The 24,466-nt window shown below is 43.6% G+C and overlaps 1 protein-coding gene and 1 long non-coding RNA gene across 3 annotated transcripts; one reads left to right on the forward strand and one right to left on the reverse strand.

Annotated features, from left to right (window-relative positions):
• Positions 1–3,173: 3,173 nt before the first annotated feature.
• LOC142886602 (uncharacterized) lies at positions 3,174–23,316 on the reverse strand. Of its 2 annotated transcripts, none has more exons than XR_012926435.1 (3): positions 22,989–23,316; positions 20,756–20,843; positions 3,174–3,267 (listed from the first exon to the last, which is right to left on the reverse strand). It is a non-coding gene; the product is annotated as an uncharacterized LOC142886602 (long non-coding RNA). The 2 variants fall into 2 exon arrangements; XR_012926436.1 differs by lacking the exon at positions 3,174–3,267 and adding an exon at positions 18,416–18,546 and having other exon boundaries at positions 20,752–20,843.
• Positions 6,794–8,714, forward strand: kcnj4 (potassium inwardly rectifying channel subfamily J member 4). Its single transcript, XM_076023616.1, has one exon. The coding sequence runs from the start codon at positions 6,923–6,925 to the stop codon at positions 8,363–8,365; it is 1,443 nt and encodes a 480-aa protein (XP_075879731.1). The 5' UTR covers positions 6,794–6,922; the 3' UTR covers positions 8,366–8,714.
• Positions 23,317–24,466: the final 1,150 nt, after the last annotated feature.

Below are 24,466 nucleotides of genomic sequence, written 5' to 3' on the forward strand. Positions count from 1 at the left end.
TGTTAAAACAATGTCAATCTTTTTTTTTTAAAACTTTATCTTCCTGATCACAAACATTCTGAGCTATAGCTGTTTTATTTTGAATCTGCGCTTTTCTGACAGCTGGAGCTCTCAAATCAACAATAAGCACGCAGACTGTCAGGTTCAAACATAATGGAAACAGTAGGATCGCGCAAGCCGGCAAACTTGCCCCCCACTAGCTGTAAATCTGATGAGGCCAAGGTCATTGTAAATAGCATCAAATGGGTCGGGGGGAAAACTGATTTCAAACATGTAAATGTTATGTGATATTTTTTACAATTACAATCTGTCCCAGCTGGAATAAAATTTGAGATTTCGCTGTGCACCTGTTGATCATCCTTCCTAACAACATCTCAGAATCCTTTGCAGAGACCAAGATTCAGAGGAAATGTTAGAGGGATGGTACAACAAAAAGAAAAAAAGTCCTGAAAGGAAAGCAAAATGTGTAACTAAAATTTAATGTTAAAAATGTCGAAACCTCAGATCAGATTAATAATCTGTCAATTTTCTTCTCACAGTAGAATCCATCAGATGTTTTGCTCTCTTAAAAGAATGCATTTACCCATGTTGACATGATGTATTTCTATTTCTCAAGAATCTGTCTCAAGACAATAACAGCTTGAAAAATTGCAAAATGTAGGCATCTGTGATGACTTTAATTTTCTAATTGTTTGAAAACTTTGTTGTAAAATCTGAAATGAAGCCAACATGGAGGCTGTCTGCGATGTGATGGCAGTGTGGGAATATTTCTTTGCAGCGGCTGACGGCTTCTCTGTGGGTTGGCTCGTGACAAGCAGAGGTGAAGCCAGTGTTGCTTATCCAGGAAGAAAATAAGGAAGTGAGGCAAAGCAAAATCTATACTCATTCAATTGACTGTGCTTGCATGAAAAATCGGTCTTCACAATTTGAATTAAAAGACACTACAAGCCTTTTAGCACAATTATTTCATACATTATACATTGTATGCCCCTTAACTGGACAATTTCCCTCTTCTTTTCACGCCATGTGGTGGTTTCACTCGTCCCTGACCGTCACAGACGCTCAAGGTACATTTATTTCTGCATCTTAATCCCACAACCAACCTGTTGTCCCCCATCTCTTTCCTTCTTTTGGGATTATCTGTCAGGAAATCTCCCAGGGGCCACGTGTTAAAATGATTTGGAGACATTCTCCCTCACTTCAGAGAGCGGAGATTAGGATGGGTTAGAAGTCTGTGATCCGGAGGATGAGGCAGGGAAACAGCAATGTAGTAAAACAAATAAATAAATAAAAAATAATAAATGTGCAGGTGTGCAGAATCAGAGCGTTTGCAATTTTAGCATGACGACTCTCAGCTGCAACTATGTATCTTGAATCAAATCTAAATCAAAAGAAATGTTGCTTGCTATGCAGCTTGGCAGGGGAAAAAAGAAGCCAAATTTAACCTAACATTGCATATACACTCTGCATAAATGTTTCTCTTTCTCTCTCGGCCACCCAGCTCAGGAGGGGAAGAGGTCCTTCTTGTTGCCGCCTCATTTAGAATCTACTTAAAATCAATCAATCACCCCTTTGCCCCCGTCTGTTCTTCCACGTCTGCCTGCCGTCTGTGACTCATGCTAAAAGAGCACTTAATGCCACGTACAGCTCGTCCGGTGAAGCCACTGCACCCGCGCCCTCCCTTTCCCCCGAAATGAGACAGCAGATGTGTTCCTATGGCAACTGGCCTCTCTGATGGACCCCAGAATTTATTTATTTTTCCCTTCCGGTGAACTACAAACTGTTGCTTGTCATGGCTCTCACAACACACAAATACCTGCCTATTTTTCAACTCTCTCTCCCATAATCAGTCTGACAGACTAATTGGATCCTGGACTTAAAAAAACATTTGAATGTATTTCTGTTACATTTTGTCCCGATCAGCTTCATAAACTTCTGATTGCTCTTGAATAGAATAAAACTAGATGGAACTATGCACTGAGGGCACAGAATGGTTTACAACAACACCAAAGTCACACCAAATGTCTGCTGCTATCTAGTTCCATCCAAGATAGCTAGCGAGCCAGCCAGCCAGCCAGCTAGCTTGCAAGCAAGCAAGCTGGAAGATAGATAGATAGATAGATAGATAGATAGATAGATAGATAGATAGATAGATAGATGTTTTGGGGAAAAACTGTCCTCCCTTTACAATCCAAAAAGTGGTGATTAATGATTTCTGGCTGCTTCCAACTTCCATTTATAGTTACGGCTCGGAGGTGGAAGAACTTTTTTGGCAACTGTGCTGTTCTGTTCTTGTTCCCGAACTAAATACACGTGCATGAGGACAGACTGAACAGAACAGCGTCATCAGCTCATGCACATATCAGACAGGAATAACCGCAGGGGTTCACTGGTTTTTAAGTTGCACATTATGTATATCATTATATAATATGTACTTAAAAACGTATTAATACTAATATTTACTATTTTCTATACTATTGTAACAAATATGTATGTAGGTTTAAATAAAATAAAGCAAAAGACAGAGAAAACACACACAAAAGTACAGAAATTAAAATGCAACTTTAATTCTGAGTGACAAACCGCTTTGTGTCAGGGCTTTTAGGAGAGTGAGATTATGTGGGAGTTTCCTCAGTATTTTGGGAACAGACAGTCTTACATAATTACTTAAAACAACTCCTGAGCTGTGCTCATGTCAAGATTAGACTCAAGATTGTTCTGGAAGACAAACATTATTTCCATGGCGCTGACAGAAAAGGAAGCACTGTGTTGTAACACAAACCAGGGGTTTGGAGACAGCCAGTGATTTAAAAAATAAATAAATAAAAAAAAAAATCACCCAACATGAGCCTCATATATGGGATACATTTTACATGGATGCTTACCTGAACTAGTATATCCATATTTCGAGCAATGTGTCAGTTTATGTCCATTAGAGAAAGAACTTGAAGGTGGTAGAGACAATAATGGGAACAACAAAGATCTATATTTTACAAAAGATCTGACATGATGCTGGATATGTTACTGTATTTGGGTCAAAATTCTGGCCGAGGTGACCATTTAAAAAAAAAAATCGATGTTAGCCTTTGTGCCAGTTTTTTTTCCAGTTCTCAGGGAGGTGGATACAGACAGTTCTTGACATGAATCTTACGGGGTCCCTGCAGCAGGAAGATGTGTAGTCAGTTGTGTCAATCAGGCCGCCAGCGAATCGTGACACAGTGAGCGTTCAACTTACTGATTAAGGGTTGTAAATTTTGTCCACATCACCTGCAGCAGACAAGAGAGAACAGTATTTTAAAAACAGTAGAAAGCAGGTAAAACTGTCATGAAAAGAGAAATATGAAGAATGGAGAATTTATTGAAACATGACCTCTGTGCTCAAAGTTACTGCGTGTAAGTTCAAATGCTGGCCTTTTGGTTTTATTGATTGGACTGATTGGGCTGATTGGATTAACTCCTTCCCGCAGGGTCCAGTCAGTGTCGCATGAACCCCACCCCCATGCAGAACGGAGTCTGTGCCTCAGGCCTCACCCCCTACCAATGAGCACTGGTACCATGGGAACAAGCAGGTGCAACAGGTGAGACCAAAGTCTTTGCGCCCCCCCAATCGAAGGCCATTACGGCCATTACGACAACTAAGCGCTTCGCATGTGATATTGGAGTACTTCATCTTGAATTTTGAAAGTCTTCTGCTATAAATCTGACTAACTGTCTAAAACCCTTCTCTCTATCTGTAGCCATAGAGGAGTTCAGTGTCAAAGTTCAAACACGAAAGTGAAGGCAAGTGATATTTTTTATCTTTATTTTCCTCTTTCAGTCTTTTCATTGTTGAATTTATCAATTGTTGAGTGTGAATACAATGTCTTATCTCTTAAAGTGAAATGACATGCTGCGTTTTTATGGAAAGGTCAGAAAAACTGACCTTAAAATATAAGGACAATTTAACAGGTCGGCATCTTACTGAATCAAATTTTCAATGAGAACAAAACAAGTGGATCAACCAATATTGTTTTTCTCCAAATTAGACATATGTGCACACCTCAAATGAACCCTAACTAGGCTTTAATTGGTTTGCCGTGTTTCATAGTTTCCCACCACCGTCTTTGTGACGAAAAGCCATTCACAATATTAGCATAACAGAAGAACAAGAGAGTAATTTAACAAGAGTTTCAGATGTAATGCATTCCGTGTGATACTAACAGGCTACAGGGGCTCATCCTAGCTCTTCTCTTGTAGAGCTGGACAAATGTTGCTCAATGGAATTCATCCCCTTTACAGAATGAATATCAAGACAAAGACAGTAGTCCAAACAAACTGTGACCAGCACGAGTAAAAATACTGACTGGCCGGACTGTGAATTTCAGGGTTTAATCCTTTGGTGATGTCGCCCTCTCCGGAAGTCTCGACATGGCTTGCACACTGAGTGGACAGCTGTGCTTGATAATCGAGTGAAGCGGTCAGGTTGAGTCATATCAGGACCAGCTCAGAGATATTTATGGCAGACAGATCCCTCAAAAGGCCAAGGCCATCCTCCATTGTCCTGAACCAACGCAAAGCGCTCTCTCCTTCCTTGGCAAGGTGCAGCAGAAATATATGACTGAAGGCTTTTCAACTGCGCAAGAAAACAAAGTGGTAATCTTGGGCACTGCGGCACAGTGGACTTAAGTTTTTGAAGTGTGATCGTCTTTTAGATTGTCTGTTGTTCTGAAAAAGAGGCATTGCTCTGTCATCGATGTAATGTAAAGTACTGATTTATGTCTTTAACACAGATTATGTGCAAGAAAGACTTCACCTTGGTTGTATGAAAAGGGTCTTTGTTATTGTTGTTGTGCCAAGGAATACCCACAAGGAGTACCCACAAGGAATACCCACAATTAGAATGTTGGCATGAACTGAAATGAACACACAACCCAAGGCTACTTTAGGGAAGATGTTCATTTGTTAACACAAAAAGCTAATCAGCCAATCACATAGCAGCAGCTCAATGCATTGCATGTAGACATGCTTAAGGTTCAAAGTGAGCATCAGAATGGGTAAGAAAGTGGCTTTGAGTGCGGTGAACATGGTTGTTGGTGAATGTGGTTGTTGGTGACAGGTGGGCCACGAGTCTGAGTGTTTCACAAACTGCTGCTAATCTACTGGGATTTTTACACTGGCACAACCATCTCTGGGGTTTACAGAGATCCACGCACAAAGAGAAAATATGCAGTGAGCTGCAGTTGTGTCAAGGGTAATGTCTCATCAGGCCAAGGAAGAGAAAGGGCAGACTGGTTGGAGACCAAAGTAAGGCAACGGGAACTCAATTTAACGCTTGTTACAACCAAAGTATGGACAGTAGAATAGTATATCTGGAAGCACATAAAACTTATGTACGTTACAAGCAAGGTGTATCTCAGACAGTGGAGGGTGAGTTCGCATAAATCCATGCATCTTCAAAATTAGTTGCCCCACTGACACTGACTAAGATATAATCCTATAATCTATGTTGACAGCTATCTCTTCTCATGTAGCTAAACTGAACTCACCTTCCCAGTTGCTAATCCGTCATGCAAAGGAGAGAGACAGCTGCTAATCTTAAATAATAGATTTTAATTTCTTGGTCAATTTTGGTTGTTACATAGCTTGTCCCTGACATACTTGCGGTCTGAGTGAGGTCAGTTACTCTTAAATGGGTGACCCTCTTAGTTATGAGGTTTTTATTTGATCTTAGTCATATCTTTCCTTGAAATAAAAGACTGTCTGTGCTTCCATATGTGTGAGTGTCCAGAACGTGGACTCAGACGATCAAGATTAACGGTTGTAAAAGCAATATTTGTGCTGTGTGTTCCTCTTTCCTGAGTTGCTCTGTGGAACCCTTTATTCATTCATAAGAATTCACCACTTCATGGAACCTTATGAAATAAAGTCCTGAATGAAGAAATAAATACAACTATTGAACCCTTTATTAAGGGCATTTTCTAAAACACTGCAAGCTTGAAAAGAGGTCTCTGTTTATCTGAAGAAACTTTTTACATTTTACATTGCAGGTGTAAAGGGCAGGATATTCCAAAACTGAAGTCAGATTGTAAACTAAGTCGTGGATGCTGTAAAAGACAAGCTAGTACACAAGGAACCTTTTGTTTTACAAAATGTACAGAGTGGTGTACCAATCTGACTCACCAGATGAAAGATATCCTTAATACTTTTGATTATTTCATATATGTTAAAGAATTGTAAGGCATTTGTAAAAACAAAAAAGGATAGCACAACGAGTAAAGTAACGACTAGAAAAGTTGCTTGTCACCTCCACATGGCTAGCTGTTGGCACTGCTGTATTTAAGAGAACTTTTGCAAATGCCAGGGAAATTTCACAGGTGTGAAACATCGTTAGTAATTACAGAGAAACGTCATCTTTGCCATTCATTTTTCTTGGTCTTCTTCTATGGTTCTTCATTACAGCTAAAGGAAGACATTTTTGGTCTTGTCCAACCTGACTCATTTTCTGCAAAATAACCTAAATAGCAATGTCAAGAAAGTTGAATTGTAAAGAAATTTATGAAACAAAGTGGACTCATTGAAAATGCTGTGCCTTGTCAGTTGCCAAAAGGGATAAAAGGATAAGATTTTAGTGTGGAACTCATAGTGATCCTGCTGAAGTGCAAAAGTTTTGGTGATGATTAAGTTTCAATCTCAGTTAACATGAGATATTTCATGACATGGCATTGAGTTTTTTTCCCTTCTGTGTTCACATCTCAGGTACAATATAGTGTCAGACGTCTTGCCAAAGGAGGGCCACCAGAAAATATCGAGCTCCAGACTCAACAACAGTCATAAGTCTCCAACTTCCTCTCCGCAACTGGCCTGTCAAACACAGGATATAAGAAGACCAAGAAGCAGTTCAGAAGCAACTGCTATCGTGCCCAGTGTGCACGAACAGGGAGGCATGGTAAACTACAACGGCAAGATTCTCACAAGGGGCTCCAATCAGGTACGGAGCCGGTTCGTAAAGAAAAATGGACAGTGTAATGTTTTATTCACCAACATGGAAGAGAAGAGCCAGCGATACCTAGCAGACATCTTCACGACATGCGTGGACATCCGCTGGAGATACCTCCTACTCATATTCTGTACCAGCTTTATGGTCTCTTGGCTCTTCTTCGGCATTATTTTTTACACTGTGTCATTAGCACATGGGGACTTTCAGGAGCAACCAATGGCGAAGGGTGATGCGCAGTTAGTGCTGGGGATGCACGGACCTACATCTGGACACACAGTTGCAGGGAAGCCCCAAAAGATACCCTGCATCCTTCATGTCCAGGGTTTTGTAGGGGCACTTCTGTTCTCCATGGAGACTCAGACCACCATTGGTTATGGCTGGCGCTGTGTCACCGAAGAGTGCCCTGGTGCCGTGATAACGGTGATTATCCAGTCCATCGTGGGCTGCATCATTGACTCCTTCATGATTGGCACCATCATGGCCAAGATGGCACGCCCGAAGAAGAGAAACCAGACCCTCATGTTCTCCAAAACTGCTGTCATTGCGATGCGTGATGGCAAGCTGTGCCTCATGTGGAGGGTGGGAAACCTGCGCAAGAGCCACATTGTGGAGGCTCATGTCCGTGCCCAACTAATTCGTTCATATGTCACCGCAGAGGGTGAATTTATCCCCTTGGAACAGATGGACCTCAACGTGGGCTATGATGAGGGTACGGACCGCCTGTTTTTGGTATCCCCAATAGTCATAGTGCATGAGATTGACCAAGAGAGCCCCTTGTACGCCATTAGCCGTGCTGATCTGGAGACGGATGACTTTGAGATTGTTGTGATCTTAGAAGGGATGGTGGAGGCCACGGCCATGACGACTCAGTTTCGTAGTTCCTACCTTGCCAGAGAGGTCTTGTGGGGCCACCGGTTTGAGCCTGTGATCTATGAGGACAGGGATCGCTACAAGGTGGACTACGCCCGTTTCCACAAGACCTATGAGGTGCCCTCAACACCCCACCTCAGCGCCAAAGAGCTCAACGAGGCGACGAGTCGAGCCTCTTCCACAGCATCGCCAGTCTCCGTGTGCAGAACCGCACAAGACCTGATCCCCAGGTCAATGAGCGCCTTCTGTTATGAGAACGAGATGGCATTCAGCTGCGGGGAGGAGGAAGGCGACATCTTTGAGTCTTCCCAGACTTTAGGCAAGGAAAGAACGGAAGAAAGGAGAACTTCTGTATCTGTGGACTTCCAAAACATGTTTCAGGACACAGCAACGATGACATCGAGCAACCACAACGTCATGTGCGTCCTGGACATGGACAACAACCAGATGGAGTTTGACATCTTACAGACTGCTATTCCTCTCGATCCAGTAACCTACAAGACTGAGCAAGAGATCTAACTGACAGATGGAGTGACTGGTTACATGTATGAACAGAATTGTGTCCATCCCCTAGTCTTGAAAGTGTTGTTGAACTTTACATTTTTCTTTACGTCTGAGGTCAGAAAATGGGGAGCCATGATAATCAAATGACGAAGGAGCCCTTACGAAAACTGACAGACTTCTTTTGGAACAACCGCAGGGGGAAAATATTTTTCAGACAAGTAATTTGTTTTGTCTCTCTGTAAATATCAGTGTCAGACTTAACAAAATGGCATTAGCACTTTAAATGTAAATCTTTACCATTGTATTGTGGATTTGTGCTCTGATAAACCTTTTCACAGATTATTACCTTCAAAACTATACTTTCACAAATCCAGGACAGCCTATTAAATATTTTCCTTTCAAAATGTTAGGAAACCGCCTTTACTGGCGTACAGAAGAGAATTTCTGAATATAATATCTCCTCTCATCTATGGGGACAAACCACATTACAGAAAATTTGAAAAAATGACCAGTTATTTAAGGATTTCTTAACTTTGTAGTAATATGTTTTTATATAATGTTTTGATGGGTGAAGGATGGAGGCTAAGGCGTTTCTGGAAATGTGCAATAAAACCGGACAGTCTTTTTTGGCAAAACGCAACAAAAAAGCTGCTTTGTGATTTAAAAAAAAAGGAAAAAAAAGAGGACCTCTGTTTTGTTGGATTTTCATTTGTTTCTAAGCCACGTTATTTGCAGATTATTTTTTGGATTCTTGAATTAACTAAAAACAAGTGATACTTTAACATCAAGCCATGGTGTCAACGAAGGTGAAACAATGTTTTAAATGCCCAACCTTGTTTGAGGATGCATTTCTGTTTCAGCGTGGCTATGCTCGAGAAAGACTGTTCGGGGAGTTATCAGTATTTCTCGAGCAATAATGAGCATTTTGAAAATATTCAAAATTAGTCACATTCACACGTTTCATTCTTATAAGTGTCTATATTGCTTCTAATCTAAAATAATTCTTAATTGTCTATTTCCCCAAAGTTTTGATGTTCCAGGCAGTGCAGTTAAAGTACCTTTGAGAGTGTCATCATGCTGTGTGTATATCTTGTGGCTCCCTTGCAACTGTTTGACCAGATGAAATGGACTATGGGTAATGTCATTAATAGTTCCACCTGTGCTGTTCCTGTTAAGTGAGTATGCCTGCTGAGACACGGACCAGCTGGTGTGCTTGTATACTCTAATTGGGACTCTGAAGTGGTTTTCTTTTTAAAGGATGTGTTAACTCATCTGCAAATTTTAATTTACTAAAATCTAAACGCAATACCCTGGATTAATCATATATGATTGGCAGAGTCCTTGTCATTGGTAATAATGGTTATTATTTTCCCATTATCTATTATGAAGGGTATTTTAATTGCAAAATGAAGAGACATTTGCAGAAAAAAAAATTGTAACTATTATGATGCTATTTGAACAACATTTAGGCTAATTTGCTTCCAGCTTTGTATGAATCTGATATGTTTCTGCTTTGAGATGAAAAAAAAAACCCAGCACAAACTATTGAATTTAATTAAATATGCCAGAGAGAAAAGTATGCAATTAAAAAGCACTTTATTCCTTATTCTTGTACATATTTGATGTTGCAAATAAAAATGTATGTGACCAAAGCCTGTTTGTTAGCTTGGCCTTCTCAAAGCATCAACTTGGACCAGAGGAAAAAAAAAAAAATTCTAAAACACATACAAGGGATGGGCCTTCAGAGCTGCCGAATGCCTCTGGGACAACTAGCCGTGCGCTCCCTCTAGTGGCGAGACTTGTAAGCAACACGGAGAGCTGCGAGTATTTGATGTTCACTCACTGAGAAATTCTGGCGGTGCGGATGAGAGGGTCTATTTTTAAGATTGCGGCGGGCGTGGCAGTTCAGGTCATTTTCCAGTTTAGTGACAGAATGACGTGCCAATCACTTAAAACAAACACGTAATTGGTCTGGGATTTCCCCACCCTGTCTTTTTATTTTTTTTATTTGCCACATGCAAGCTGCCTGAAAGCCATCACACTACTATAAGAAGCCAGCAAAATGGGGATAAAACTCTTTAGTTTTTGGCTTTAACTCGTCGAACTCAGGAAACACTATTAGAATCTTACATTTTTGAAGCGATCGATCTCGGTGGCTGCATTCAAGAATTTGATTTTGGTTCATCCTGGCCTTAAATTAGGTTTTTATCAAAACGTTATTAATGGTAAAGACTTTTTTTTTTTTTGGGGTATGCGATTCAAGCATCTGAACACACCTTTAGGCTACTTGCGGAGTGAAAGTTACAGTTAAAAAACGAAATTAGACATATGCAAATCAGAAACCCTTTTCATTAACAACCAAAAGTACATTAAGAAAAGTGTTTACTGGTAATACAAAAAAAGTAATTTGGTTTTCCTAGGCCAGAATCTTATGAGGGCAAATGCCGTACGCGGAACTTTCATGTTGCTGACGCCGTTGTGTCCTGACGCGAACTGCAAATTTACAAATACACAATTGTGATTTAAGACACGCTCTTTAGCGACAAGCCCCATCTGTTCATCGAGTTTAGGCCAGAGAAGAAAGCCCAGCAGCTTTACCAGAAAGTCCTAAATCACGGTCTGGGCTTAGCAGATGTTTCGGACAAAATATCTGGTGTGAACTGCTCAAAAAGAGCCCAAATGCTATGTCGCCCATGAAAAAAAAAAAAAAAAGGTCAGTTAACATAATAACAGCATTGTTGCCCAACACTCAAAGAGTCAGATTGGATTGGAAGTGTAAAGTTAGTGCTGGCACCTCACCATCATGCACCTCTGTAAATGCATTATGACAGAACTCGAAAGTTTAAAATAAGTACAAGAGAGGCCACCAAACAGAATTTTTTTTCAACGTCGAAAAGAAGCAACTTGTTCGAATTGCAACAAACATCTGCTGAAGACGGAGTGCATTGAGATGTCAACACTACTAGTAAGAGCTACTGCCTGTGGTGGGCGGTGAGCCGTTTTTTAAAGTTTTTCTTTAGATGATTAACAGTCCGTGGAAATCTAGTAAAAGAAGGGTATAAAATTAAGTGAAGCCTTGCAAAGTGTGAGATCTGCGACTTAGATATTGACGTATTTTGAGGAAACTTCTTCTCTTCCCAGGTTTAATCACATGACACGTCGCCAGCCTCTATCAGACGTGTTGTAAAAAGGGGTGGGAGGCTCAACTTCCTGATCTCTGACATAGGCTGCGCTCTGCCCTCACAGCTGTTTGCCCAGGGGCCCTTTCCCCTCACATGAGTAGAAGAGCAGTAAAGCCCCTCGTGTGTTATCTGCCATCCCACATCCCCCAGCCCCAGCAACCCCAATACCCTTCCCAAACCCTCCCGGGTCCCGTAATTGAATCATTTATGTCGGTGAATTTAATCGAGTTAAAAAATCCGCCTTTGTCCGACTAATACGAGACTTCCCCACCTTTCTCCTCCTTCCACACTCCCTCTCAGTCTCTTTGTGCCAGTCTGCTGCCGTTCCCACAAGAACTGGCAGCGGGAAGGAAAAAAAAAAACACCCGCCCGCCCAACCGTCTGCTCGCCCATCAGACCTCTGGACCTCAGGACAAGTGGAGAGGTGATTCTGTCGGAGGGGCGAGGACTTGAAAGGGGGGTCGACATGGGAAGGAAGCCGCTCGGGGACCACGGGCCTCGAGGCCATGAACTTTTCATTAGCCTCCGCCGACAGGACTAGCTGAGTGAGTGAGTGAGACAGCGGCGGGCGGGAGGAGCCGTCCAGGGCCCATTCGGGTGATTCGGGGTCTCCCACTGACTCCAATTGTGCATTGTCTTCTTAGTGAGCGAGCCAGGCGCAACACTGCGCCTTTGTGTCCGGACGTTAAACGCCTGTTAGCATGCTAATTATTGGATCTTGCTGTCCTGCTCCGTTCCTTTGCCCGGCCCGGCCCCCTCCCTCCACCACCACCACTTGGGATTCACGCTTCCCTGATTCCTATTTCCTTTTGCTCCTATTTGTCGTCGCCAAAAATAAAAGATTCCTCCCCCGAGGCGTTCTGGCCTTGGTGATTTTCACGATTGCGGCTTTGACCTCTTTTCTGAGCCGTTTCCTGTCGTGTTCCATTTGTCTTTGTTCCCAAAATCTGTGCGCCCACTATCGCTTCCATCGATCGATCAGCTGCTTCCATTTGGCTGTGCTGCCATCAGATTTGGCTTCATCCAATGTTTCATTGTAAATCCCCTTTCACTGGCGGTCTACAGTAATATTTGTAAAAAAAAATTCTTAGAACTTTCACCTTCCCTTCGCCCCCTCTTGAGCCAGTGACTGAATACAACCCCTCCAACCCCGCCTCCCTTCCGCAATCGCGGGATTATGGGTATACGATTACAGATTCCAAAAATATTTTTGGCCGAAGAGAAGACGACCTCCACAGAGGAGGAACTAGGCGAGGCAGGCAACCCAAGTTTCATCAGTTCATCAGTCGCACTTGAAAACCAATCATCAAAAAAAAAAAGAGCTGGCGACACTCTAAGGGGCCGTTTGCACGGTGGCGGATTTTTTTGAAACCGCCCTCGAAAAAAAACAAACACGTTTACACAAAGCCATATTCAAAAAATTCCCATTTACACGGATACGCTGGAAACAACCGAAAACAATGTAGTACCTATGCCCGGTCTGGTGTGGCCGCCTACAGGGAGTTTCCTCCCTGTAGGCGTAAGAAGAAGAAGAACACCCGTAAACAGCCCCTAATTATGTGTAAAATTGGTTTCAATGCGTGAATGTATGTCAGAGCACAAATAAAAATTTAGGGGGGGTACTCGGGGTGGCCAGGCAGATGTCAGGGGTAGCCAGTGCCACCCTTGCCACCCCGCTGGTTCCGCCTCTGGCAATACCCGAAACCCCTCAGCTCAGGACATCCGTCTCCCTACGCAGGCCCTGAAAGTAAGTACATTTTTTTTTCCTTTGACAAGCAACATAACCCCCGACACTCCCCTTGCCTTTTCCCTACCACCTCTTGCATCACTTGTGAGACAAGCCAATCAGCAAATTACATAGTTACAGTGTAGGAAAAGATGACATGAAAAAGATCAAACATCTCTTGAAGTTGGTTAAAATAATGAAGTAGTGGTTCCCAGTTTGAATAAAACTTTCTGGAGCAACCCCTCAGGTTGAATTTGATTTTTTACACAACCCCCCTTGACGCACTATGACAAACAATCAGTTTTTTGATGCGTTTTGAATTTCGCAATGACTGAAAAATGTGATGTTTGTCAGTTTCGAGGCCATTGACAACGTCAAAGAGTCGCACCTTTGTTGCCGGAAGAGTCGGGGACCTTGTGCTTTTAAAATGAAAGTGACCGCTGAACTACATCTCGGTCAATACGCACCATTATACTTGAGCAAGCGTGGCATTCCCTTTTGAAGGCTGTCCGTCCAGCTTTGGTAATACCTTTAGCGACGGGGTTCAGCGACTTCAAGTGATTTTAAAAAGCAAAAGGTCATTTTAATTCTACTGCGTTCAATTCAATCGATGCCACGGAAATAATCAAAAGGGATGAATAAGGGTTCACTTTGGAGTGATGTCTCATTAAAAAAGCAGCTCCATCAACATCCCCGACAGATTTATGCCACCCTTTGGCGATCGTGCTGGGTAACGTGTCCCAAACACACCCCAGCGTAGCATGACGTGAGTCTGACAAAGACCAACATGCCCATGGAAGATCGCTGCTGGCAAATACTAAATTTGGCCCGTAATAAAATGAGGCAATTACTTTGAGAATGCGAGCCGAGCTTACTTACTTTTCTTAAAGGGGCCCTGCTCTGAAAAACTGAGCTCAAATAAACACAAAGAAAGTGCGCATTTCAAGGTGGGACAACTTTTTCTGTGTTCCTTCGCTTCAACGTGCTGTTTGGATTTTGATGATCTGGCTCGACTTGTAGGAAGTCGAGCCAGATCATCATTGTAACGCCTCTTTCTATAGACTTTTTTTCTTAAAATTTGAAAATCCTGAGAGCTAGTTGCCATTTTCCCCACTGGTTAGCTAGCGCTAGCACTGAACGGCGCTAGCTAGCTATTGCAAGGTGTGTACAGCTCTAACTAGGAGTATTTTTTGTTAATTGTTGTACATAGACCACCAAAATGTATTTAATCAATCTGGAAATGGTTATAACATGCCTCCTTTACGTTTGACCCTGTTTCTGTAGCTTGTGAGGCTAATCATGCTGGTCAGTGTCTCATATAACCCACAGTTCCTCGCTGTTCCTTTAAAATGTTTCCGTACTGCACACGCGCACACACACAGACGCACACGCAGACAACAGCATCATGGTTTCTCGTCGACGGCCTTATCGGCATTACATCTTTTTTCTGATGGACTGAAGTCTCATGGTCGACGACCTCGAGCCAGTGACGAAATCTAATCATCAACAGATCTGGAGACGGATAAAGTTTCCGAAATACTTCAACGCTGTAACAGTCCTCCACCTGTCAAAGCCACAGTCAACGCACGCGTTGCACATTTACCTCTCTCGGCGTATTTTTTGTGTGTGTATATTTCTACGTTTTAGCCGTCGGTCTTATTTGTGTTGTCGTACGTGGACGTGCCTGCGCATGTGTGTGTGAGCTTGTGCATGCGTGCGCGCGTGCAGCTGCAGGCCCCGCGTTTGAACTCTCCCTCACATGGGCAGAGCGAGGGAGGGCTGCAGGGCGAGGAGGCGATGGGAAGGCGGGAGGAGGCGGTTGCCCGACAAACTCCCCATCCTCCCTCTTCCCCTTTCATCTCCCTCCACCAACATCGAACAACAAACCCTTTAATTCGGCCATCTTTGCGGGCAGCCACCCCCGGACCCTCGAGGCGCCCACCCGTTCACTCTGCCTAATTCAATGTTCCGAGAAAAACTCATGATTGGAAAGTGACTTTTTTTTTAATCCTCGTCCTTTCTTTCTCTCTCTCTCTCCCCGCCCCCCCCCCCCACCCCCCCCCACCCCCGCTCATCGCTCCCTAAAAACCGCGCCACCCCTCACCCTGTTCTCGCGTTTAGATTTTATTTTTTCCCTCCACTCCCTCTGGCATCAAAACCGCTTCTGTCCTCTGAAGCTCGAACAAATGAAACTCGGGAAAACAAAATCCGAGGATCTCGCTTTTGAAATAGCCAAGGCGCCATAAAGGCACCAGCATTGATGATGATGGGAAAAAAAAGTTCTCGTCAACTTATTTAAATCTGCTGCAATTTTACACAGTGACATAGCCAAGTCAATGCACTGAGCCCCTACAGTTGGTTAGTTTAGTTTCAGGTATCAGAATCAAACATACGCCGTCATCATCATCATCATCATCATCATCATCATCATCATCATCATCATCATCATCATCCCGACGATCCCTGTTCAACCTGGTTCGGTTCCTTGATGAAACTGCATGGCAATGAGCCAGTTCTTTTTCACCTCAGGAGCGCACCAGAAGGCAACTCATGATTCACAAATCACCAAGTAATTCCGAGAGTCCACACAATCTTATTTGCAAGATTTGCCCTGTAGGGCTTTCTCTTTTTCTGTCTAATGCCAAGGTTGTCATACCAACAAACAATAGAAAAGGGCTCAGTGAAAGCTCTGTCCAACAGTCATTAAGGTCTTATTGACGTGAAATTTGGCTAATTTCCTTAGACGGAAAACACGCTGCTGGCCCTTTTTTTTCTTTTTTTAATACAACGTGCCTGTATTGAGATTGAATTTCACTTTGGCACCAGTGTACTTCATGGCGCCAGGGTATATTTAGGTGGCCGCCACCTCCACTGCTTGGTTTTTAATGACACTGCAGGAATAATTTAGTTTTGGCAACGTTGACATGGAGGAAAGAATAGTTGCACCAAGGAACATAATAATTTAAAACAACGTTCTCAATGGAAAAATAAACTTGTAGTTTGTTTCATTGGTGTGTCACGTAAAAACAGCAGTGATCTCAGGAGAGAAACTTTAGAGGCCTTAGAACCATCTTCAACCACCAAGAACCAGTTCAACTGACTTTCGCTTGACTCCAGACTCCGACTGCGATGACCAGGATGACCACGAACCTTCACAACATAAAAGAGCAACTTGTTTTCCACTTTAATTTCCCACTGCATCAGATACAGTTAGACATACGTGCCATTAATAAATAAGTTCCTTTCTTATTTCTTTCTTATTCTTTTCACTTAAAAAGTTACATAATAAAAACAAACCCAGACCGAGGGAACCATTAGTGAACCTGTCGCTGACAACACGTCACCGCGCCCCCAGATTCCTGGATCTGCTCGAGGTTTCTGCCGTCTAGAAGACAATCTCCTCCCACAGCTGCCAAGACCTTGTTCATCCTCCAAAGTGAAAAACTAACACCGCAGGGTGAGTTTCAGTCTCACGTACCATATTTACTGTGAAGTGGCAACGTGAAAATAGAGTAGTCGGCTTGATTTGTCTTCTTGCCTCGATTCGCCTGGTTTTGACTCAGTGGAGTTGCAAACCCAAATTGTAGCGAGGGGCTGGATTCCAAAAATTGAAAGGATTGAAAGTGAAGGATGACAAAATATTGACATTCCCCTTGTTCACTGATGGCTCACATTGCGTCGTCTGCGACTTGAGATGCGCAACCATTTTATTTCAATTGAGCTCACACAGACCTGTTTCTCTGGTCTTGCATCAAGGGAAGACTTTCTGTTTGCAATTATTTTACAGAAGTGTTAAGTTTGACGTTGGATCATTACACATTGTCAGAGGGGCAAAAGAATTCCCCCTCTTTACTGAAGTGAAAGTATGGATACTTGTGTAAAAAATACTTTGGTAAAAGTAAAAGTATTGATTCAACTCCTTTACTTTGCTATCACACAATCAAAATGTAATCAGTAACAGTCGACCAGTGAGCCATTATTGGATATTGACACTTTTATTAAGAATAACCAATGTTATTTTTGTATATTTGTATTTTTCTCTGTACTGAAAATGTAGTGTGACCCCAAAACTGAGGTATTCCAAAATAATCTCCCTATAAAATATGTTCCAGTTTCATTCAATACAACACCGCATTTCAAATAGGTCCAATTCAAGCGACAACCACTGTAATAAGTTAAATACGTTTTAACAGAATTTCTGTAACAAGCATGTTTTTCCAACGTAAGGAGTCGAAAGTACAGGTACATGTACAAATGTGGGGTGCAAAATATGGATACAGATTGATAAAATTGAGTCGTAACAAAAGTAACAGAGTATTTGTACTTCATTAGCTGACAGACAAAAATGATAATTAAGTATCATGTAATCCATTGGCCTTCGCATTATTCTGAGTTGAAGACACTCAAGGCTCGGCTTTCGCTTAAAAAGAGCGTTTGTTCAAATCATTACACAACCAAAGAAGAAAAAAGAAAAGTTGTGACTTGCAGCAACAAACATCAAATAGCACAAAACGGAGATTCTCAAGAGATTTGGAAAATGCAGCACCGAGGCAGATTGCCGGGTAAATTTTGTCTCATCACATTCACGTTAATTTCAGCTACCAGGAAGTCAAGCCGGATTAGACCTTTGAGAACTTTGTTATCGTGCATAAGCGCGGGGGAAGGAGGGTGGGAGGCAGTTCGTTAAAAGTGAACATTTTTCGGGAGGCACATCATCTCTGTGTGATGGAGTCCCAGAACGAAGGCCAGCCAGACATGCAGCGGCAGCGGCCCTGGAACAATGGCCGCCCTTGTTCCCGGCCAGAATTCTTCAACATCATTTTCTGCATTTTCCCTGCAAATGACTCAATCCCCTCCCCCATCCCTCACCCCCCCCCATTATCATTTTTTTTTTTCCAAGCGCGGACACTCATCCCTAGAAGGGATGGCTTGTTTTGAAATTTTGTCATGGGTGGGCAACACGACGCACGGCACAAGCACCTTGGCGCTGCGTCTTGAGGCGTCTGATGAAAGTGGGACAGGGCCGAGTTTTTCCCGAGACGGAGGGACATTTTGCGGACGACGCAAGGCAGCGCTGAGGGTTTCCGTTTAACTTCCCGATTCACGTGGACCGGACCCCTTCCTCCTCCTCCTCCTCCTCGTCCTCCTCCTCCCCCTCCTCCTCCAACCCTTTTGTTGCCATCACAGCTGCAGCAGGGCTCGGCCACCCCCCACATTTAGAGCCTCGGTCGATGCAAAAGGCTCTGATGCTTATCAGTGCTGTGCACCTGTGAGTTTGCGGGAGTTTTCTCCTTCGAAGAAAAAAACAAAACAACAGACATTAATGATAAAATCCTGAGCTGATGAAAATCAACCAAAACTTTGCGGCGTTTTGCCCTAATGGTCCATATGGTCAACTGCAATCATTGTATATCACTTAATTCTCTCATCTGTATATTTCTAACCTGTTATATACCTGCACTTTATTGCAACAGTTAATTATTCATTTGCACTATGTACAGTATGTACATATAGTATATATAAATACACACACACACATTACATAATGTGTATATACTGTACATGTTTATTTAATTCACTGCTCAGCACTTCTGGTTGAATGCTAACTGCATTTCGTTGCTCTGCACTTTGCTCCTGGACTCAATCAGCCTTACAGAATTAATTGGGGGGAAAAAAAATCCACATTTCTCTAGGAAGCACCATGTCTAGCACTCTGTTTACAGCCTGCAGGGGTTCGGCTGACTCAACGTCTGATCTGATATCATTCAAGAGGAGCGTGTGAAGTCCACTTTTCGACAAAGGCTCTGATGTTTTCCACCGTCTGCTATGTCGACGCTACACAACCCTGGTCCTGTGGTTTCCTGAGTCGTCACTTTGCCACATTGCCAGTCGATCGTGTGATTCTCATCGAGCGTCACATGGTCTGTACTTGGCGCAAAGATTTTTGCCATGTCGCCGGCAACATGGCATCCCTCTATTTTGGCCGGTGGTGGGCAAAAAAAAACATCAGAATCTCCATCTGCGACCTTGATTCACGTGTTGCAGCCCAAACATGGTGTCACACAGCACCGGGCGGCAACATCAGTGTGACAGCAAAGTGTGAACAAGGTTTTAATGACGGTGGCAAAAATATCTCCACAAAAAACAACCCGAGGGTGGAACTGGAGAGAGTCAGGGGATCCGCAGTCATTTGAGCGGACTCCCCCTCCCCGCCTCGATGATGGAATAGACGGAAAAAAACCCCGGAAAAACCTGCTCCTGCGGTCGCTGGAAGAAGCTGATTGTTCCATAGTTCTCAATTCGCGCCGCCTGTCCGCAGCAGAGAGACGATGCTATTCAGTGAGCCGCGCCGGGGAAAAGTCAGCAGACCGCCAGTGCCGGTTAGATCCCGCTTCACAATATTTTGGCTGAGAATACAATGTTCCGCGGACGGTCACGCCCCACGAGGCAAGGACACAGGAGCTAAAAAGTCATACACATTTGTTTGCATCCTGACTCGTGCCGTATGCCTGTTCCAAGTTGTGCATATGCACCGTGTCATCAAACAGCATCGCAGATTTCAAATTCTGCAAATCACTGTGATGCAACACAACAAATGAGTTATTTCAGCGAATGCGACTTTTGATGGAGTGATGACAACCCGGTGCGTTGTTGTGTCAGGTTGGCTAAAGTACCCAAAACTACACTTGCATCATCATGACATTGTGCTGAGCACATCCAGGATTAACAAAATTAACATTCATTCCGGCGGCAATGATGATGAATACGACAATAAATAAAGTACTTATAAAGTACTTATCCATCAATCTATCTATCTATCTATCTATCTATCCAATCAACGCAATTGTGTTCACATTGCTCACTAGCGACTCCGTTGATGCGGCCGTTCACCTCACTGCACACACTAAACAGTGCAACCAACGAGAGGAGTTACGAGAGAGTGGAAGAACGCCACTGGGAATCCAATGGTTTCAGTCTGACTTGAAAAAAATCGGTCTGTCACTCTGGAATTGCTTGAAATGTCGTTAAGCGAGGAGTCGGCAGAAGACGAGCCAAACTCGTGAGTCCACCAGATGCCTCCAGGCACACAGTGCCCAAGCGACACTAGGCTGCTGACTTGCCAAGCTCTTCCCAACTCCTCAAACTCAAGTACTCCCCCCCCACCAACACACACACACACACACACACACACACACACACACACAATCTCAACCCCCCCATATCAATTTCCTTTAGATGTTCCCCCTCACACAATTGAAGTAACTAGATTCCCCTTCCCCTTCGAAGCAGAACACACAAGGGTCTATTCATATAGGTAGCAACTCTGCTCCCACACACACACGCGCGCGCGCAAACCACACACACACACACACACACACACACACACACACACACACACACACACACACACACACGCGCACACACACACGCACACACACACACGCACATTTAGCATAATTTGATGGCAAATAATATTGCTGAACTGTTTCGACTGACCGTTGAGCTCAGCAGTGGGCGAAATTTATGACAGCACATCACGGTGAGCGATGGTAAAGGTGGCCTCCTTCATTTCTGCTTTTTTCAGCTGAAAAACAGAAAGAAAAAAGAAATGCATGATTTTTGTGCCCTCACGGCCAGCTAACAAACATCAGCAGCATTCCACAGTTGTATGCATTACATATTCACACACGCGCGCACGAACGCACGCACGCACGCACACACGCACGCACGCACGCACACACTTTTTATTGGACCTCCTCCTCCAAGTCAGAGCAAGACGTGAACACAAAAGAACAGGAACTTTGGTGCTACGGACACAAAGCCAGGATTCACGGGCACTAGGCAGGGGGACCCATTAAAACGTAACACAGCTGCAGGCTCGTCTTGAGAAAGGGGAAGAAAAAAAGCCCCAAAACAGGAAGGTCATAGGGAAAAACGTTTTATTTATTTATTTATATTTTTTTTACTACCTGCTCCAAAGATTCATTCCCTTCACATTTTTACTTGCCGTGTCACTAAGATCAATTCCCGTAATGCTAAACTGCCAAACAGGCCGCTTTCCATTTTGGAATTGTTCATAAAACTGAGTTGGCCCGAGACACTGAGACGCTTCTTCCGTGAGACGGACGTGAATCCCTGCCGCTCGACTCTCTGGAAACAGGGCGGCGAATCTATCACGAGCTCATTATTACTGCCACGATCTGAAACAACAGAGATGCTGAATGACGCTTTAATCACAGAATACAAGGCTGCCCTGATTACATTAGTAATGGCTTAATAATGACTGCCCACCGGATCTCTCTGCATACTTGACTGATCCACTTCAATGTGGTGGGGGTGGGGAGGTTAGAGACACACCTGCTCTGTCCTGCACAGGTGCACACAGGAAGAGAAAAAGAGGAATCTCAATGAGAGGAGCAGGGGGAGGCGGAGGGGGAGGGGGCGGAGACCTGGGAAGGCATCGCACTATAGATGTACATGATAAAAGAAAGAGGAGGTTATGGGATATGTGTCAATAATGTGCCTGTGTCAATAATATGAAAATCGACAAATCTAAATCAAATGACTCAAATTTCAAAATGATTCATCTTTGAAAGGTAAAAAAAAATATCCAGGAACTGAGGTGATTTGGCTGCATTTGCACACCTAAACTTTATAAAAGTAACTTTCACATCTATATCTTAACATGTGAAAGTCGAACAAACACGTCATGTTTTAATTTTTTAATCCCTCTCGTTACCATGTAATGGATGTCCCTGCATGTTCACCGCTGACTGTCTGCTCCACGTCAAGCTGTGTCCTTTGTGTCACATGACAAGTTTGTGTCTGTGGGTCCAGTGTAATTTTGCTCTCTTTTTTTAAAATAGCAGCTGTGAAATTACACAGGGGGGTGGGGGGGATTAATCATGCACAAAGTAAGTTTGTTATTGTGTTTCTGTCTTTTTTTCCTCCAACAATTAAAAGGGACGTGACTGCTTCCTGATGATTGTTTAAAAAAAAAAAAATCATGATGCAAAAAAAAAGAAAATCAAGTTTTTTTTTCCTACTTTTTTGATTAAAAATAGTAAATAATAATAAACGAATAAAAATGACAGGAAAATTAGAATTATCACAATGTAATGAAAAAACACTGTAGGCTTTTTTTGTGAAAATGCTTTTGAATATACAAGCTTGTATTCCTAATGTATTTTCTTTAATAAAAAAAAAAAATCTAATGTAAATAAATTTTGAAATCACAGGGTTAAAAAATAAATAAATATAAATAAGAAATAGGCCTGCAAGATGTTCGATTAATCAAGAATTTTAAAGTAGGCTTCATGTTTGCTTTTGTTTGTTTTTTTACTTTTGCATTTAACTTTTGCGGTTTTAATTCGTTTTAATCATTAACTTACTATAAGCATATTGTCGCCTGTTTTGTCTCTCGCGATATTATCAAGCGCTAATGCAGTCTTTTATTTTGAAAAGAAATCACTATTTAGAAACGTTTTTACTGGTGGTTCACATCAACGACAAACGTCCTAAAACGATAAGAAAAGCTTTTTTGGGCTCTTGCGAGTCTTAAAAAGCTGTCAAGATGAACCTCGGTACTCGATTGGCTTTGTCAGACGAACGTCACCACGACGTGTGAAGATGAGGCCTCTTAATTCCGCTTCATTACGGAGAGCATCAAACGCACCAATCCCTCTCTCTATTGCACACGCACGCACACGCACCAAAACGCAACACTCACGTCAGGACCGAGGCCGCGGTCTTGGCCCTCTGAAGGTCTCCGATCCAGGGCTCGTGCAGCCCGGGCGTGTCCCTGAACGTCTCCCCAGTCCCCGGACTGGCTCTACCTCGCTGCTGGAGTGCGTTTCTCACAATATAGAGAGGAATCACTGATCGGGAGGGAAGAAGAAAAAAGGAGAGAGAAAGTGGCGGAGGAAGGAAAGACACAAGCTTTCTCATTCTTCTCCTTTCGGTTTTTTTTCCTCCCCCAAAAACACAGAAGAGATTCTGTTCACCCCATCATTTTTTTTTTTTTTCGCTGAAGTGAGGAAGTGAGGAAGGGGCCGCGCTTCACCTGAGTCGCAACACACCCAGAGAGACGTTTCAGTTTTGTCTTTATCGCATCGCGCGTTGAAGGGGGGGGGGGGGGGGGGGTGAAGAGACATGTTTTTTTCCTTCCTTTTTTTGTTGATCGGTTGGACTGCGTCGCACGAATTGGCGTGTGTGTGTGTGTGGGGGGGAGGCACAAGGGGGTCTTTGTTGTCGAAGAAGAAGAGCGCCAGTGTTTTGCGGATTAGCGTCCCACCACCACCACCACCACCGCCGCCGCCGCCCCCACTCCGTCTCTATCGTCTCGCTGCTGCGCATTTCGCGCTCGGCGCTTGTTTGGTTTGAGGCGCGCTCGAGGCGTTGATGCAATTATGAAACGCACACGCGGACGCGACGAAAAAAAAAAAAAAAAAAACCTGCGTCGTCCGAGCTGGGATGGTGGTGGTGCCCAACGCAATGCTGCGCATCGCACCTGCGGCGGCCGTCGGTCGCGTCGGAATTGTACGCAACGTGGACTTGATTTGGCACGCAGTCGTCATATTTCCGGCGCAACAAACAAAAATAGGAAGAAATAAATGAGTGCATTTTGTCGTGTTCAATTTTGTTGTTGTCACTGACGCGCAGTCTTCATTTTAACGCGCCAGTCTTTGTTGCCCCTCCTGCACTGCTGGCAGTGATCGGCGGCCTGATAGCGGCGCAGCGTGTGGAACTTGTGGAGCCGCGGGCGGCCGCAATGACTCCGAGCGTGTTCCGACCATTTGCGCTCAGTGCGCTCGTGACGAGTGCGCGGGCGGTGGCCGAATGCGCTCCGAGCGCATTTAAAGAGACCGCCATGTGCGCACGCTGGATGGAACGGGGTTTGCACGTTTTCCCTCGTAAATTACTTTGATGCGCGTGGTAGGCGCGGGGGTCCCAGATAAAGCGCTTCAAGGTTGGAGGTGTTGCACGTTCAGTGAAGCCATTTTTTTTTTTTTTGCAGACTGGTTGTTGTGACAGCCGGTTGTTTGCGTTCCCGTTGCCTCTCTGCGGCCTCCGACCTACTCTGGGTCAGTCTGACCTCTGACCCCGGCAGATCGGCAGTTTGCGAAACAGTCAGGCAGGCAGCCGACTACCGTTTTCGCTCGAATCCCCCCTTTTCTTCCCCAATTTGACTTTTGCCTCGAACTCCAG

This window comes from Nelusetta ayraudi, unplaced genomic scaffold (assembly GCF_046127955.1).
Source record: "Nelusetta ayraudi isolate G7.1 ecotype Tasmania unplaced genomic scaffold, CSIRO-AGI_Nayr_v1 ptg000016l, whole genome shotgun sequence".
NCBI lineage: Eukaryota > Metazoa > Chordata > Actinopteri > Tetraodontiformes > Monacanthidae > Nelusetta > Nelusetta ayraudi.

Coding starts and splice junctions, on each gene's coding strand:
- kcnj4 (XM_076023616.1), top strand. CDS start 6,923: ATGGTAAACTACAACGGCAAGATTCTCACAAGGGGCTCCAATCAGGTA.